Source organism: Tamandua tetradactyla, chromosome 14 (genome assembly GCF_023851605.1).
Source record: "Tamandua tetradactyla isolate mTamTet1 chromosome 14, mTamTet1.pri, whole genome shotgun sequence".
NCBI classification, from domain to species: Eukaryota; Metazoa; Chordata; class Mammalia; order Pilosa; family Myrmecophagidae; genus Tamandua; species Tamandua tetradactyla.
This window is the reverse complement of record NC_135340.1, coordinates 94507017-94525349: the sequence shown is the minus strand read 5'-3', so window position 1 is coordinate 94525349 and position 18333 is coordinate 94507017. Positions and strand designations below refer to the sequence as shown.

Genomic DNA, 18333 nt, shown 5'->3' with positions numbered 1-18333 from the left:
CTGCAAGGTCCTAGCTGCCAGGGACCAGGGGCTACCTGGCCTTGGAAAAGTCACCTCCCTTCTCTGAGCCTCAAAGCTTTCATGTGAAATATGGGGGTGCAGTGAGTGACCTATGGAGTTCCCCTCCAGATGCACCGCCTGAGTGTGGATGAGTGCCAGGGGACCCAGAGCAGCTCTGCTCCTGCCCTAGGGTTGACCAGCGATGGCGAGTGGGGTGGGCAGATGGGAGCCCATCACGACCCCCGCACCAGAAACAGCCCCTGGGTCTTTGTCCCAAAGTTAGGTATTCAGATCAAGGGACTCGGAACTAATGAGGTCCTATGCATCACAGAAAGGTCTCAAGAGCCTCTCCTTGGGAAGGACTCCAGAAAACTTACATTCCCTGAGCACCTACTATGTGCCAGGTGCCATGCTAAGCACTTTCAGATACTCTACCACACTCAGCCCTCAGAACTGCGCAGTGAGCCATTATTATCCCTTGAGGCTCACTCAGGCTAAGGGAACACGGGAGGTGACACTACCAGGAAACAGGAGAACTGGAGCAGAGCGCTCCTCTCCCTGCCACAAGCAGCCTGGGGGCCCTGCCTGCGTGGCTGACACCCAGGAACCTGGTGTCTGGAAGGATGACCCCAACTCCGCTGCCTGCCCTTGTCAGCTCGTGGAGACTCAAAGAGGCTGCCACATGCATCCACCAGCTAAGAGAACCTGCTTCCTGCCTGGGGCCCAGCGGCTGAGGACATGGGCTATGCCTGGACATGAGAGTCTCAGGCAGGGGACAGCAGATGCAAGGAGCTTTGGGTTTCACTGAATCCCAACTCCCTCATCTCTAGGGAGCACACAAGCCCAGAGAGGGCAAGGCATTTGCCCAAGGCCATACAGCAAGCAGGAATGGGGGTAGGGGAACCAGGAGTCAAAAATGCAAGCACTGAGGACAAGAGAAAGGGGTCATCTAAAGAACTACGGTGACTTTCTGGCCCACCCCAACCCCTTCAAAAAGGACTCACTCCAGGCCGGGCCCAGAGGTGTCCGGCAGGCAGTGTCCCTTTCCTGTTCACTGGAGAAGCAGCCCCACCTGCTGGGGTAGGGGCAACACAGGGACAAGCATGGCCAGGCTGAGGCACAGCTCCCACCCTGCTGGCAGCTTCTTTTTCTGGGGATTTCTCTGGCCCTCGGGCCTGGCTACCCTGCAGCCCCGGGCTGGGAAGGCGATGCTGGGACCTCGGCGGAGCCCTGGGGGCGGGAGGCGTACCTGTGCCCGAGCTCGTGCGCCACGGTGAAGGCCAGTGGCAGGCCCGTGTCCTCGTTGATGTTGCAGCTGCGGTGCGGCTGGCACATGCCCGCCACGTGGGCCAGGCCCAGGGTCTCGCAGGGCTGGTTCATGGCGGAACACAGGTCCTGCCTGCACGCAAGGAGAGACGCGGGCCTCAGGCTGATGCAGAGGTTCTCATTCGCACACCCTCCACTCCTCACGCCTGCCGGTCGCCTGTCCTGCCGGGGCCTGGAGAGCTAGCCCGGCGAGGGTGCTGGCGGCGGCCGCAGGAGCACAGCAGAGGGAAAGCAACTCCACCCGGACCTTAAAGCTGCTGCAGCTCAACAGGTTTGCAGTTGCCAGAGGTTAGGAAAGGAAGAAGGAGGGAGGTGGTTGTGGCTACTAAAGGGGGGCACGAGGTATCCTAGGGATGCAACTGTTCTGTGTCTTGACTCTGGAAGTAGATACAGGAACCTACGTACATAGTGGCGCACGGGACTGAACACACACACGTAAATGCATGTAAAAGTGCTGACATCGGAGTAAGGCCCAGGGGTCACAGCAGTGTCAATTTCGTGGTTGTGAGAGCGCCCTAAGGTTTTGCAAGATGTTAACACTGGGGTCCTTGAAGGGCAGACGGGCTCCCTCGGCATTATTTCTGACAACCATTTGTGCATCCACAGTTATCTCAAATCAAAAAGTTAAAATGAAAAAGACCTCCACAAACGGTGATGGGACCCAGCCTTAGACCAAAGGGACCCAAACGCGCTCCAAACCGGGGCTCCCTGGCAGCAGGCCGGCTGGTGCTGCTCGGGCAGGCAGTGGCACCTCAGAGGGTGGCGCTCCTGCCCACCCCCGCCCGCCCCTCGGGCGCCCGGCACTACCTGGTGAGCAGCACCGCGACGTCGTGGTGCAGGGGGTGGGCATCGTCCTTCATGTTGATTTCCTTCTGCCACCTGCAGAAGCTCTGCAGGGTGTTGTCCGCGTGGTGTGTGATCTTGAGGTCCTCCTGGGGGCACAGGGGCGGCCACTCATGCCTCCCTCCCCAAGCTCCGACAGGAACAGGCCCCAAGGCAGGAGGCAGAACCCCAGAGGGGGCGGTGGGAGGTCAGGCAGGCAAGCCAGGGACACCTCCTGGGCCAGGGGTGGGGCTGAGAGAGGGTCCCCCGGGGCCTGGGGTTGGGGGTGACAGATGACACTGCCCAGGCCATGTGGCTCTGCTGTGCCTTTAGGAGCCAGCTCAGGCAGCAAGGTGGCTGGGGCCCACCCCCCAGAGGGACGGCGTGGGGTCACCTGGCCGCTCACCTCCTCGTCTTCCAGCACAATCAGGCGCACGATGGTGATGTGGATGGGGTTCCCGATGCTGGGGTCATGAAACAGGCCGGCCACCTGCGAAGAGGTGGGGCGCCCGGCTGTCACCCCGGATAGCGGATGAGATCAGCCAAGGCCCACTCAGCCTTCCCAGGAGGAAGGCAGGACACACCCGCACGCACGCGGGAGTGCTGCACACGGGCTGCACACACAGCACCGTGCATGCACGTGCACCTGCCTGGGCTTGTGTCTGCATCTACACACACGCTCCCCACCCAGCAACAGCATAACAAGAGGCCTCCTAGGCCCGTGGCCCCTGCGGCCTGTCTGTGCATGAGTCGCCTCCACGTTCCAACCTCTCTTCCCACCCAGTCCAGCCAAGGCCAGTCCAGACCTCCAAATGCTGGCTTCCTGGCCTGACCCAGGGCCCTAACTCCACCTTCAGCCCTACCTCCCTGCAGCCTCCTCCTCCTGCCCTGGGGATGCAGGACTGGCATCACAGGACAAAGCCCTCCAATGAGGCACAGCATCTGGGAAGAGCCTAGAGGTGAGGGGTGAGGGGTGGGCACGGGCCCAGGCCTCCCCAATGCTCAGCTCTCCCAACTTCTTAAGGGGCTCTGGTACCTGGAGCACGAAAACCCAGGGCCAAGGGGATAGGTGTGCCTATCTGTCAGAAGCCCCCGTGGCTACATGAGAGAAGGCCACCCTAAAGATGGAAGGTGGGTAAGGGTGCAGACAAATGTGTGGGGAAAGCGATGGGCTCCTTTAGGCTCCCTCAGAACAAGGAAGAGGCCAATCCCTAAATGGGACAGGTGTCAGGTCCCCAGGGGGTGGAGATGATAGGGGCTGTTAGTTGACTCGCAGCAATTCCATCAAGTAAAACAATGCTCAAATGGGAATGGACAAAACTAACACTGTAAAGAGGGCACCCAAGTCCCAGTAACAGGGATGAAGAATTTTCAGCAACTAGGGTCAGAAATGGTGACAATAAACACTGACATCATGAGCCACTGTCCATCTCCAGCACAAGCTGGAAGGCTGGGAGCCTTTGCACATTCCATCCCACCCCATGACCAAGCAATGTTGCCTCTTGCATTTTGCCTGAATCTTCTCTCCTTCTCCAATGCCCAGTTCAAGCCTCTACCAACTTGACTATCCAACTGTCAAGGTCTCCTAACAAGCTCTGTGGCCCCTCCAGGCCACCTGCACCCCAGCAGCTGGAGCCACCTGGCTTTGAAATGCAAACCCAACACACCTGCCTTTGCTAAAAGCAGTAAGTGGCTTCACTGTCCACAGGGTTGAGGCCTGCGTGGTCTGGTCCCTGTCCGCCTCTCTGGCCTCATCTCTCCCCTTGGCTCCAGCCCCTCTGGCTTTCTCTCAGAATCCCACAAATCCCAGAACCCCTTTGCAGATACCATTCCCTCAGCCTGGAGCATCTTTTCTTGCCTCTTCCCCAAGACATCTCCTACCCTCTCCTCCATCACATCCTCTGGGGAGCCTTTACTCCATCCGTTGGAGAGCATCACGAACTTGTCCTTCCTGCAGCCACCTCCACTGCATCTTCACATCCCTAAGGTGGCTCTTTGATGAACCCAGTCTTCCCCACCAGCCTGTGAGCTCCGGGCGGGCTGAGGCCGTATCCTCTGGGACTCCCGCTCATAACCCACGGCTTGGTCTACGTCCAGTCACCCGATATGCACTCAGGACATATTTGCTGAGTAAACGAATCAGTCTTGGACAATGTGCTCAGTATTTCCAGTGCATTATCCCGTTTAAAATAAACAGTAAGGACTGAGAAAAGTGTCCTGGAGAAAGTCAGGTTCAAAGAACGAGTCTCCTAGACTACAGAAAGGTGAAACTTGGCGTCAGCTCCCAGCAAAGCCACAGCAGAAGTCGAGAAGCCCCCAAGGGTCTGCTAAGACCTGCTGCAGAAATCGACACCCCTCTCTCCTGAGTTAGGGCTGGGGGCATCTTAGGGCCACCACGAAGCTCCTCCCGCGGAATGTACAGCACTTCCCAGTTTGTGAAAGGGAGAGCTGGAAGCTGCAGGTGACCCAGCTCCCAATGAGCTGACAGTATGACAAGAACCGGTTTAAAAAGGATTCAGAAGGGTGTAGAGACGGTTCAGTGGTAGAACGCTTACCTGCCATGAGGGAGAACCCAGGTTTGATTTCTAGGCCATGCACCCCGAAAAGCAAAGGCCTCAGAGAGCATGAATAGAACTAAGGGTTCAAAATGGGGTCCTGATATGCCTGGGGTACCCCCACCTGACCTCCAAGAGTGGGTTTGGCACAGAGAAGGACACTGGCACATTGGGCCCCACAGGAGACCTTCCCAAGAAGGGTGAGGCTGTAGGAAGTGGGCGTGGAGCATGTGGGGCTGAGGGTCAGATGTTTATAGCAGCTGCAGAGCAGCCGCTAACATCGAGGGGGTGTACCAGGTGCAGTCCATGCTGGGAACTTTATATCCCATTTCATTCCTGCTTCTGAGACAGACAATAGCATACCCATTTTATAGAGCAAGGAACTGAGGCTTAGAGAGAGGGTAGAGCTGGGATCACAACCCAGGTTTGTCTCCTTTACAGCCCCTATTTTTTTCTTCTTAAAATTGGAAAATGCTGCCTCCCTACTCTCTTAGTAAATTTCAGTGCACATTAGTTTTAAAGGCTCTGAGAGGTCCTGCAGTAAGAAGCCTCCTACACTTGGTTTAATCCCACGTTGCCAAACTTATTCAACGATAGCATCCTTTTCACAGAACACTTATCTGCATCCTCTGGAACAAGTACTCCCTAGAAGAGTCTTTGGGAAATGCTACAATGATACTGAGTTTACTGAAGGTGAGAGCTTACACGTCCATCATCTCATCCCTAATGGACAAGCACCTGCTCCAGGGGGAACAGGGCTAGGTTCTCCCCATCTCCACCACGCTGGTCCCCCATCCTTCTAGCCCTCCCTGGCCACCACAGTCCACCCAGCTGTCTCCGCCTGGGGTGGGCTGAAGGGCACAGGGGGCGGAGTAGAGCTCTGAAGGCAGGTGGACACGGGCTTCGGGCTTAGCTCTGCCGCTTACTAGCTATGTGGCCTTGAGCAAATCCCTTGACCTTTCTGAATCTTTGTTCTCTCATCTGTAAAATGGGGATGAGGATTAGGTGGGCTTGTGGGCGGGAAGCACTGTGGGTGGCTCCAGCCCTGCCCCACCAGGCGGGTCCCACAGTCTAGCCCTGCTCAGAAGCTGGCAGCATGGCACCCTGTGCCCCTGATGTCGGGCTCAGAGGCCCTTCTCCCCTGGGGCTCTGAGAGTCAGAACGGTGGAGGCAAGGAGGGGTCAGGAATGGCCAGGGGAAGCTCGCAGGGCTTGAGAGGTCATACTCTGCCCAGTGCCCGGCCCAAAAGGTGAGATGAAATGAAGCCAGTTAACCATCCGTGGCTCCAGCCGAGCTCTTGGACGGGTCTCTTTCAGCCAGAGCCCCTAAGAGGCGAGCGTGGGAAGGCTGGGACCTCACGGCAGGGGCCTGGTCCCACAGCATCACCACAAATGCAGGGACCAGGCCTGATGCCCAGCCACAGGCTCCCTAACACCCTGGCCTTTAGGGGTTCCCCTCCCCAGGCAGACGAGGCTGCACAGGGGCTCAAATGTCAGGCACAGAGCTGTGGCTTTTATTCCATAAGGAGCAGGGAGCCATGGAGGGTGGCGGAGTCAACACAGAAGCTTCGAGGTGGAGACTCAGGGGAGGGGGTGGTGGCCAGCAGCAGGGAGAAAAGCTATGCACGTCCCCCTTGCCCCCTTTCTCGTCTCTGAGCCCCAGGCTTCCCAGATGGAAAACAATTGCTCTAGACAATCTCAGGGCTGAGGGGCTGGCAGAGGGACGCGGCAGCCTATGACGCTGGCCCCCGGCTCCCCTTGGACAGCCTCCAGCAAAGGAACCTGGGCCTCTTGCCCTTGGCCCCAGTCACCGGCCCACGATATGAACAGGCTCGTGCAGCGGCCTCCCCCCTCCAGGGCTGCTGAGAACACCGGGGCAGAGATCTCCCCTCCCCGGGGGTGCCCGAGGGCAGGCAGTAGCAGGGAGGGAGTGGCTGGCCTCGCAGTCAGGAACTGACAGCTCCCAGCACCCAGCAAGGCCCCGACTGGGACGGAGGAGACCAGGGTCCCTCCTTGCTCTGCTCTGCATCGTGGAGGGACCCGGGAAGGTCACACACCCTCCCAGGACCTCAGCTATCGCAGCTGTCCTGCAGAGTCAAGGAACGATCTGTCAGCCCCATGAGGTTCAGTGACCATCCCCAGCTCACAGGTGAGCAGAGCGGCTCCAGCAGGGAAAGGGACAGGTCCCCAGCAGGGAAAGTGGGGTGGGGGATTTTGATGCTTCTGACTCGGATGTGCGCTAACTCGGGCAGGGCATGCAATGGCTGGGAATTTCCGTGTCCCCCGCACTCAGTGCCGGTCCTGGCACAAAGGAGGGAGGCATTTGTTCACAGGTGGGTGTGGGTCACCCAACCGGTCTATGAGCTCCCTCAGGGCAGGCCCAGACTGCCTCGGCCGCCCCCTCCCCAGCAGGCAGCTCCGTGGTGTCCCCGCAGCAGCCCCAGGAGCTTGGCCAGCATTCTCCCCACCTGGGGGCCAGCCTACCAGCCTTCCTGCCCCTGACACCACCCCCTGCCCACCCCCTGCAGCCCCTCACCATGTTCATGATGGTCAGCACGTAGCTCTCGACTTGGGGCTGCCCATGGTGTTCCACCATCGTGGTGTCAGCGACCACCAGGGTTTCCACCCACTTCTCCTTGCTGACTGAGCGCGGGTGTAGACGCTTGGGCCGCCGCCGCCGCTCCCAATACTCCCGCTGCAGCTCCAATTCCAGGGACGCTGTGGGCCCCAGACGGGGAGGGGACAGCTGCCAAGGGGCACTGGGCCGGGATGCATGCACAGGGGCCTCTCCTTAGGAGGTGGCAGAGGCAGCACTGAGGCTGGCATGCCAAAGGAACAGTGCCCAAGCCCCAGCTGCTTGGTGGGCAGCTGCTTACCTGGCCTGGCCAGCACTATGGTCACTAGGCAGAGAAGGTTCTAGCCCCCCTGCTCTGGGTCCTCACCCATGGGGGTCAGCTATTCCAGGGTGGGAGTGGGTGGGGAGGAGAGAGGGGCTCCTGGCTGGTTGCTGCAGGGAAAATGGATGGCAGAGCTGAGGGTGTCCAGGCAGTGGGCAGGGAGGGAGCAGGAGGAGATCAAGCCTGGAGGCAGGGGTGATGGGAGAACGAGGGGAGAAAGATTCAGAGGCCACAAGCCCAATCTGGAAGGCACAGGCTGGGATGACACGTCTATCTCTTTGTCTACGGCCCTTTGGGCTGTGGGAGGGCTGGGTGGGGGAAGGTTGAGAGGATGCTTTCTGGAGGTGCATCCTCCACTCTGAAGCTCGCAATGGAGAGACGCACCTTGCACTGCACAGGCGCCCAGAGCCCTGGGGGCATCCTGCTTCGCCCTTCTCTCTGGGGCTTGGTGCTTGTACACCACATGTGGCTGGGCCCGGCCGGGCTGGACGGGGACGCCTTCCAGAGGTTCAATGAAGTGGTCTTCATTGGACAGCTGGAACACACCTTTCTGGGGAAGCAGCACCAAGGTCACACGGGGCAGGGCCCTCAGCCACTCTCCTATGCATCCCAAAGGCCCTCCCTGCCCGCCCAAGCCTGTGAGGGCTTGGGAAGTGAGGGGCTGGCAGAGGGACGCGGCAGCCTATGACGCTGGCCCCCGGCTCCCCTTGGACAGCCTCCAGCAAAGGAACCTGGGCCTCTTGCCCTTGGCTTCAGCCACCGGCCCACGATATGAACAGGCTCGTGCAGCGGCCTCCCCCCTCCAGGGCTGCTGAGAACACTGGGGCAGAGATCTCCCCTCCCCGGGGGTGCCCACCTTTAGTGGACGTCTGACAGCCATGCTTTCCCCCCGCAGGGCCACTGCTCACTCTGTTTAGGAGCCCCTAGTCCTGCCCTCCCAACTTGGGGGTGGGGTAGGGGCAAAGGAAGAAAGGATATGTGCATTCTTAGCCATCACATGTCCCCAGGAGGTCCCTCAGGTTGCTCAGGCAAAAGCCACGGGCTGTAGCCACAGGGCCTGTGGACGGCCCTCTGCCCAGCACACGCGGCCCTGCGGGCACCCAGCAGGCAGATGGGCAGGTAGGTGGGGCGGAGGGGAGCTCTGATGGCCTGTAGAGACGATGGCCTCTTGGGCAGATTTAAAGAGTGAAAAGTCCACCCCCCTCCAGGCCTGGGTCTTGCATGAGTTCATGCAGGCTACCCTGTTGCCTTGGCAGAGGTGCTTCCACGCCTGTTTTCCTGCCACCTTCTCTGGCTTCCTCTTAGCTCATACCATACCTCAGCAAACAAATGCCGAGCATCTGTCGAAAACATCCTGCCACCTGGCATCTGAGTGGTCAGGGACTGCCAAGCACCTGGGAGCGCCTCCTCTCCTTTGGAGGGAGTGGTCATTCCCTGAGGGTGAGGGGGCAGAGGCCCCAGAGACTGGGTGGGCCCGGGCAGGGAGGCCCGGCTCAATAGAGGACTCGCTGCTTCTCCACGAGTGGTGATTCACCCCTTCTTCATCACACAACTCTAGCTGTGTGACCTTGCACAAGTTAATCCCCATCTCTGTGCCTCAGTTTCTCATCCGTAAAATGGGAATAATGACAGCACCTATTTGCATAGGGCGGTTGCGAGTACTAAGTGCGGATTAGAAAGCAAACTCCATGCACTCATCCAAGAAAAACCTTTGGGGGGCTGGGATGGACTTTGGACTCCTTAAAGCTGCACCAAGTGGCCATCAGAGCTCCCACCCACCTGTCACCATCTGCCTGCTCTGTCCCCTCACATCCCCTGTAGCCCGGGGCAGCGTGTGCTGGGCAGATGGCCTTCCAAAGACCCTGTGGCGCTGTGCACGGGGGGCTGTCCTGTTCCCCAACAGCCCGTGGCTTTTGCCTAAGCAATCCGAGGGTCCTCCTGGGAACATGTGATGGCTAAGAGTGCACACCTCCCTTCTAACTTCGACCCCCCACCCCCACCCCCAAGCTGGGAGGGCAGGGATGGGGACTCCTAAACAGGGAAGAAAGGAATCCTATCCTGCGTGGGGTGGGAGCTGCTGTAACTGACCACTCAAGCAGAGGGAGGCATTTAGGGCAGCAAGCAGCTGCCGGCATCACCCTGCAGTGCAGACAAAACCCCAGAAGCCAGGCCTGTGTCCTGGGAGCTCCGAGGGGAACAGAGAGGGACTGAGACACGTAACTCAACTGCCCCTGGAGGAATGGCCCAGGGCCGTGGGGAGCCTGCCCCAGGGAAGGGCAGCTTAAAAGGGTGCCCAGAGGAACAAAGTTAAAGCTGATGCCCCAAAGACGGAGCGAGTCAGCGCCTTTCTCATTTTCTTCGTCTACCAACAGTAGTTCTCTCAGTGGGGTCTCTGGGCATGCAGCATCAGCGTTGCCTAGGAAACTGTAAGAAATGCGCGTTCTCAGGCCCCACCCCAGACCTATTTCCAGGAGCCCCACAGGGGATCATAACTCACCTCAAAGTCTGACAACCACCTGCCAGAGAACAGGGCCCGCGCCGCCCCTCCCATTTCAAGGGAGGGAACCCCAAGGCCCAGAGAGGAAAAGCAGTGACCGACGCCACCGGGCGGGTCCCCGGCGCGGCTGGGGGCAGACCCCGCGGCCCCGTGTACTCACCAGGCCGTCGCAGGCGCTGATGGCCGCCAGGCCGCCCCGGAGCTCGGGGTCCCGCACGGCGCCCAGCAGGTGGCAGGCGGGGGTGCGCGCGGTGATGTGCGCGCGCCCCAGGCCCCCGCGCCGCCGCGTCTCGCGCACGAAGCCGGGCGCCAGCAGGTGCGGGTTGAGCGTGAGGTTGAAGCGCAGCTCGCGGCCGCGGTAGCGCAGCTCGTAGAAGGCGGGCGCGTCCCGTCGCGCCGACACGTCGCGTTTGCGCGGCGCCCGCGGCCACAGCTCGTAGGACAGGAAGGAGCCGCCCGCGTCCACGCGGACGGGGTGCACGATGTCTGGCGCCGCCCGGTCCTCCGCTGCCCGCGCTGCGAGGAGAGTGTGAAGGGTTGAGAAAGTTTTCCATTGCTAAAAGCTTGACTAAAATCAAGATCACAAAACCCAGCAAGCATCCTGTTCTTGCAAAAAAGCTAGCCGCTCCTTTCCCGCTTCTGTATCTGCTTGCTTCAAAAAACCCCAAAATATGGTTTATACCTTTGAAAGCGTGCACAAAATCAGGCTGGGGCTGCACTCTGATACCCCAGTAGTGGGGACGAGGGGCAGACGCCAGCCGGCTAATAAAAACTCCTAATTGGCTTGCAATTTAATATCGTGTGGTTTTTCTATCGGTGTGCCGCACTACATTTGGAGGCCCCAGCGAGATCGTCCCTAACAGGACATTTGGTGGCCACAGGTCCGGGGAGTCGCCCCCGCGACGGAGTCCGACCCAGGGGAAGGCCTCGAGAAACGGTCCTCGGCCCCAGGTAAGGACCGGGAACTGGGCCGATTCCCGAGGACTCTCCAAAACCATACAGAAATTGGTGGAGTCATTCGTTTCCGGAAATCTCACCGGTGAGTATAGTATTCATTTGAATCCATTTAGGGACCACCTGGAAGGCTGGACGCAGCGTTACTTCCGTGGTCGGGTCCCGTAGCAAGACGTTGCTCGGAATCACTGTTGTCTGATTTGGTCTGTTCGTCCCGTTGTCAGTGCCATTATATGGTATTTTGTGTCTCCCTCTCCTCGCTACTTTCCTCCCTGCCGCTACTATGGGCCAGTCTAAGTCTTCCCCGTGCACCCCTCTTAAATGTTTTCTTAAGAATTTCCAGGACTTCCAGCAGAAGGGAAAAAATTACGGAGCCTCCCTAGATGGCTTCCACCTTGAGCTTGTTTGCTCACGGGAGTGGCCGACCTGTAGAGTTGGGTGGCCTCCAAAAGGCACTACAGAGGCACTGTAAGAGCACACGTGCGGCACCTGCGCCGGGGGCGCCTCGTCCATGCAGGGGTGGGAGTGCCTGGCTTCGGACCCTCACTCTGCCGCCCGCTCCCTCTGCTACTGAGCCTCTCGGTGCCTCTCCAGTTCTCCATTTGGACTATTGCAATAATCTCTTAAAAAAAAAAAAAAAGATTTTTACTGCGGCATCTCCACACACCATGCAGGCCATCCAAAGTATTCAGTCACCTGCGTTGTCTCCTGTGCTCCTCCCATATATATCTATTTAGATAGATTTTTTGTTTTTGTTTGCTTGCACCGGCAGGCACCAGGAAACGGACCTGGGTCTCTATCAAGGAGCAAGGCTAGGCTGCTAAGCCACCATGGCCCGACCCCCTCCAATTGTTTTAATTGTGAAAAATAAGATAGATACGAAAAAGCAATAGATTTTCAAAGCACACCGCAACAATTATTTGTAGAACAAATTTCAGAGTTTGGCATGGGTTACAATTCCACAATTTTAGGTTTTGACTTCTAACTGCTCCAAGACACTGGAGACTAAGAAAAATATCAATACAATGATTCAGCAGTCATACTCATAGGTTATATCCTGTCTTCTCCAACTGCACCCCCTCCTTTGATCTTTCTCCCGATCTTTAGGGGTATTTGGGCTATGCTCATTATAGCTTATACATGTTGTAAACATTACACAGATTATTGCAATGGTCTCTCAACAGGTCTCGGCCTGCACTGTTGCCCACCTGCCCTGTCTATTCTCAACACAGCAGTGAGAGAGGTTCCTTCAGATCATGTTCAAAATCCTGCAGTGGCTCCCATCTTGCTCAGAGCAAAAGAGGAAGTTCTGGCAATGCCCTGTGAGGCCCTATGCAAGGGTGCCTTCCCAATCTCATGTCCAGCGACTCCTCCCGGGTTCCCCCTACTCCAGCCTACTGGCTTCCCTGATGATGCTCAAAACAGGCCCCACATTCTCCTGCTTCAAGGATTTTGCACTGCTTTCCCTTCGCCTAGAACTTCCTCCCTCAGAGATCCATACCGCCCAACTGTCACCGGCTTTGAGTCCTCACTCAGATGTCTCCTTCTCAGAGAGGCTTCCCTGACCTCTTTATTTTGTTTCTTTTGTTTATATTATGAAACATAACATATGTACAAAACAGCAATAAATTTCCAAGTACATTGTAACAAGAAGTTATAGAACAGATTTCAGAGTCTGGTGTGGGTTACGGTTCCGCAATTTCAGGTTTTTTCTTCTAGCTGCTCCAAGACGCTGGAGACTCAAAGAAGCATGAACATAATGGTTCAAAAGTCATACTCAGTTGTTAAATGCTCTCTTCTCTGCTATAACTTCTTCTCTGATCATTCTCCCGTTCTTTAGGGGTATTTAGGCTATGCCCATTCCAACTTTTTCATGTTGGAAAGGGGTGTTGATAATATGGGATAGGGAATGGAATTGGTTGATTGATGTTCTTGGAAAGGCTGGCCCCTCTAGGTTTCAGGACTTATCTCACCCAGGAATCCATGTAGAAGTTGTAGGTTTCTGGAAAGTAATCTTAGTGTGCAACTTTTGTAGGATCTCAGATAGAGCCCTAGGTATTCTTTAGTGTTAACAGGAATGGGTGTTGGTTGGGGTCTGGCAAACCATGGTAATCAGCCGTATTTAGCTGAAGCTAGCGTAGGAGTAGCCTTTTGGTCAGGAAGGCAATGTCAATTCCATGGTACCAGAGCCAGGCTTGTCCCTGGGAGTCATCTCCACACTGCCAGGGAGACTTTCATCCTGGATGTCATGTCCCACGTAGGGGGGAGGGCAATGGATTCACTTGCAGAGCTGGGCTTAGAGACAGAAAAGCCACATCTGAGCAACAAAAGAGGTTTCCTAAAAGTAACTCTTAGGCATAATTATAGGCAGGCTTAGCTTCTCTGCTATATACAATAAGCCACATCTGAGCAACAAAAGAGGTTTCCTAGAAGTAACTCTTAGGCATAATTATTAGGCTTAGCTTCTCTGCTATATACATAAGCTTCACAAGAGCAAGTCACAAGATCAAGGGCTTGGCCTTGTGAACTCCCTAATGTTTGACACAGTATAAGGGGTGTCCCTGGTGATAAAGCTTAATAGTTTCATATTTTTTCTCCCATCCCTGAAGGGACTTTGCCAATACTTTTTAATTGTCTGCTTGACCTACTCTGGGATGTATCTAGATACTACATTAAGGTATACAGAAGCACGGAAGACGGCACTGGAAGTGAAGAAGGAAGTCCCTGCCCCTCCCCAAACCAAAGCCAAAGCAAAGGCTTTGAAGGCCAGGAAGGCGCTTCTAAAAGGTGTTCAAAGAAAAAGAAAGAAGGTCCGCACTCCACCCACATTCCGCGGGCCCAGGACGCTGCTGCTCAGAAGACAACCAAACATCCTCGGAAGAGCAGCCCTAGGAGAAACAAGCTTGACCACCATGCCCTCAAGTCCTCCTGACCACTGAACCAGCATGAGGGACACTGAGGACCACACCACCAGACCAGACAGCCTGTGAAGCTCTGTGACACTGGCGTGGCCAAGGACCACCCTCTGCCCGGGCCTGATGCAGAGGAGAGGCATAGGCTCAACCGGCTCCTGGCTATGACGCTTTGGACGTAGCCAACTAAATTGGAATCACCTAAACTGAGTTCAGGGGGCACATTCCAAATATAAGGTTTTTTTACCATAAAAAAAAAAAAGATATACAGAATCACAAGCCCTTGTTCCCGTTCTGGGCTCCCTGTGTCTGGGTTGTTTGAATGATCTAGCCAAACAGATTAAGTTAGATTATGAGCTACAAGAAAATTTAGGTTTTGGACAAAATAAACCTCTCTTCCTTTGGGCTCATACAGTAGGTGAAGTTCTAAGATGCAGATAATGTCCTCCTTACCCTTGTAATCTGATTTACCTTCGTCCCAACCCAGCTGGCTTCATTCTTATCTCTAATTGAAGCTTCATCTCTTTTGCAGTTTCTTTAACAGTTGTTGTATGTAGCAATGCTGATTTTCAGAGCTGCAGAACTCCTACTTTAAGTCTTAAGTGTCACACAGGTAGCCAAAGTTTATACATAGTTAGTACAGCATCTCAAAATCTAGAAATAACATTTACAGTTCTGGACTACATGTGACTGCTATAACAGCTTACAAATCTAGGCTCCAATTTTCTCCTAAGTATTTTCTGAAAGTGACCATACAGTATTCGTTCATTTGTTTCCGGCTTAATTTGCACCACATAATGTCTCCAAGGTTCATTCACCTTGTTGCATGCCTCCCGACTTCGTTCCTTTCTGTTAGCTACACAATATGTCATCATCTATATACACCACAGTTAACCTTCCTGCTTCTCGGTCAGTGTGCCCTTTAGCCACCTCCGTCCATTAGACATCATGGATACTGTCCAAAGTCAACAATCCATGTCCCATATTATCCTCACTTGGTTGTACAATCATCAGCACTCACAACTTTAAACAATCTTCATTGCTTCCAAGAGAAAAATAACCTATAAACACACTCAGCAAATAGAAAATCCAAACCTCCCCTTAACTCTTGTCCTCCCCCTCCCCCAATTATTTACCCCTGGTGTTGCTGTGGAACTACTGATGTCTTCCTGTTAAACACAGCCCATAGCGTGCAACAGTAGTTCTCCCCCATAAACCCCTCTATTACTGAATCTGTACAAGAGTCATATCTTTGAAGTAGTTCATGCAAGAATTTATTTATATTTGTAGTGTTCATCAGTGGGACACACAGCTCTACACAACCCCTTCCGATCATGTTCACCTTCAGCATGGCAGTATTCCTTACAACCCACCAACGAACTTCCTTCACGTCTATCTTTTCCCTTCCATTCAAGTTCAACTTCATTAGCTAACCATTCACTCACCCCTAGCTTCTGTGTATCTCTAGGTCCCCTATATTCTATATTAGAAGCCTCTGAAATTACCTTTACCAGAGTCATAATGGCAAAATCATACAGTATTTATCCTTTTGTGACTGGCTTATTTCACTCAGCATTATGTCCTCAAGATTCAGCCATGTTGTCATGTGCTTTAGGACCTCATTTTGTCTTACAGTTGCATCATATTCCATCGTTTTGTATATACTATATTTTGTTTATCCACTCATCTGTTGATGGGCACTTGGATTGTTTCCATCTTTTGGCAGTTATGACCTCTTCTTTTTAAAATTGCAATTCCCAGGCTCTCCTTATCCCCCACTCCTACATTATTTTTCTCCATAGTGCTTCTGACATACTGACATTTACATGTTTATTTTTTCTACTGCTTAAATTTCCCCTATCCCTACAACATAAGCTCTTGGAGAGCTAGAATCTTCATATTCTTTGCATTTTGGTTATTGTAAGTGTTAGAAGAGTTTCTGGCAAATAGTTTTTTGAAAACTAATTTATTGAACGAATCTGTAGAGTGAGGACGATACGGAATGTATGCTCTTGGGGCTGTTGTGCAGATTAAATGAACTGAGCTAATCCCCATCTAGTGGTGTCAGGCCCACTGGCTGAACATGTGGAAGTTATGGCTGCTATTGGCCTAGAGGATTAAAAAATATGCTTCGGGTGCCTGCGGGTTCTGTACATCTCCAGGCCTCCTGGAACGGGGAGACAGAAAAGGATCACCAGCTGGGACCCTTTACCACCACCACTTCAATGGATCGGCTCTGACTTTGTCTTTACATGCAAGAGTCCATTTGAAGAAAGGGTTCCAGGGCTGGAAAACAAAATTGCAGACCTCTGCTCAGGCCCTTGCAGTTTGCAAAAGCCTCTTCCTGTGCTGTCCTCTGGGATTACCCAGTAAGGCTAGGATTCTTAATCTTTTTTTTTTGCCACGGACCCCCTTCTCAGAATGCAGTTTTTTAATGCATAAAATAAAATACACGGGAGTACCAAGAAAACTAATTAGGTTAGAATACAGTTAGCAAAGTACATTTTAAAAAGGGATGTGTAGAATTATAAGCTCCTTTTTTAATGTGTGCAAGATCTAATGGCAAATACAATGCCTACCATAAACTTGGAAGTAGTGATGAGTGTAAACTTTCTATTTTGAGATACCTGCAACAACTTCAGTGTGCTACAAAAATAGTTGTTTTGTTTTTCTTCTGGTGATGATAAAGTCACAGGTGCTGCTAATACTATTGGGGTTTGATGCTAAAATTCATAATTGAAGAAAACACTAAATTTCACTTAGAGGTTTGGAACTAAAGTTGTAATGTTTTCCTAGGCAGGTTCACAGGCCCCCTGAATTCTCCCCATGGGCCTGAGGTCAGGGACCCCAGGGAGGACACCATCTAGTGAGAAAGCAAAGGGACGCTCGGCTAGGTGCAGACCGACCTACAGGCACCCAGTGACAGCGGCAGAGCTGGGTCTGGGCCCCCAGACAACCAAATGGCTCCAGTCTCTTCGATACTATTGTTCTACATTCTCAGCAGCCGACCCCTGTCTGGGGACCAGTTTTTCTATTGGTCATAAAGAAGTTGGACTAACCCAAGATTCTCAGCTTCTCTGACCACCAAGCCTAAGCATGTAAGGGCAGCACTGCTATGGGACCCGCAGCAACTCCCCGGCCCACATAGTGGCCTCCCTCCTCCCTCTGCCGGGCAAGATGAGGACACTGGCTGATCTGAGGTTGCTCCCAGCCTCAGGTCGCGCCCACTCTAACTGGGTTTATGCCCATCTCCTGAGATTCTGCTCCCTGGAGGCAGTGACCCCTTCAGTCCACATGAGTGCCTGGGGACCCTGCAGATTTACAACCAGGCTCTGTCTGTAAAGGAAGCTGAGCCCCAGCCCGAGTCTCCATCCTGGGCAGAAACCCAGCCCTCCCTCTAGTCTGTTCCCTGCCAAACCGCACGCTGAGTGCCCTGCACACCCCGCGGCGCGGCTCCCGCTAAGGGCGTGCGCACAGGGACCGGCGGGCTGGCCGTCAGGGACCAGCCGTGTTCAAAAGTGTCTCACACAACCAAAGGAAGAAAGGTTTATTTGATTTGGAACTGAAATTTCCTGTAGCACATAATCTAACTCAATTTATCAGGATAGCTCATTTGAATAACTGAAACAAAGGGAGCCCAGAGAAGAGGTCCTTTAACCCTGTATAGATTATTACAATGCCTGGAAACATCCTAGAGTATATTAAGCAGATAATCAAAAAGTATTGGCAAAATCCCCTGGGTGGGGGGGTGGGGAGAATATGGAACTATTAAACCCTACCATCAGGAATCCCCGATACTGTGTCAAACTTTAGGGACACCCAAATCAGTAGGCCATGCCCTCGATCATGAGGCTTACTCTTGTGAAGCTTATGTAGGTAGTAGAGAAGCTTAGACTACCTGTAGGCATGCCTGAGAGTTACTTCTGGAGAACCTCTGTTGTTGCTCAGATGTGGCCTCACTCTCTCTAAGCCCAAATCTGCAAGTGAAATCACTGCCCTCCCCCCTACGTGGGACATGATATCCAGGGGTGAAAGTCTCCCTGGCAACATGGGAGAGGACTCCCAGGGATGAATCTGGCCCTGGCACCATGGGACCAACAATTCCATCCCGGCCAAAGGGGGAAAAGAAGTGTAACTAATAAAGTATCAGTGGCAGAGAGAGTTCAAATAGAGTCGAGAGGCTACTCTGGAGGTTACTCTTACACAAGCTTCAGGTAGACCTTGCTACCTTATTATAACCTGCCAACCCCCAACCAGGACCATTCCAGCCAATCCTAAAGAACATCTAGGGCAATATGTAAGATTCCACAAGGGTTCCATGCACTAGAGTAACTTTCCAGAAATTTACAACCTCCAGATGGGTCCCTGGTC

General features: G+C 54.1%; 1 protein-coding gene across 1 annotated transcript in view; it reads right to left on the bottom strand.

Annotated features, from left to right (window-relative positions):
* Positions 1-11563, bottom strand: part of ADAMTS7 (ADAM metallopeptidase with thrombospondin type 1 motif 7) — a 35717-nt gene extending 24154 nt beyond the window's left edge. Inside the window, exons 1-7 of the mRNA XM_077126754.1 lie at positions 11477-11563; positions 10257-10652; positions 7984-8149; positions 7239-7420; positions 2555-2638; positions 2134-2258; positions 1250-1399 (exon numbers count right to left, since the gene is read on the bottom strand). Coding sequence (XP_076982869.1) covers positions 1250-1399; positions 2134-2258; positions 2555-2638; positions 7239-7420; positions 7984-8149; positions 10257-10652; positions 11477-11563 — 1190 coding nt within the window. The remainder of the gene's footprint in view (positions 1-1249; positions 1400-2133; positions 2259-2554; positions 2639-7238; positions 7421-7983; positions 8150-10256; positions 10653-11476) is intronic.
* Between the last annotated feature and the right edge of the window lie 6770 nt (positions 11564-18333).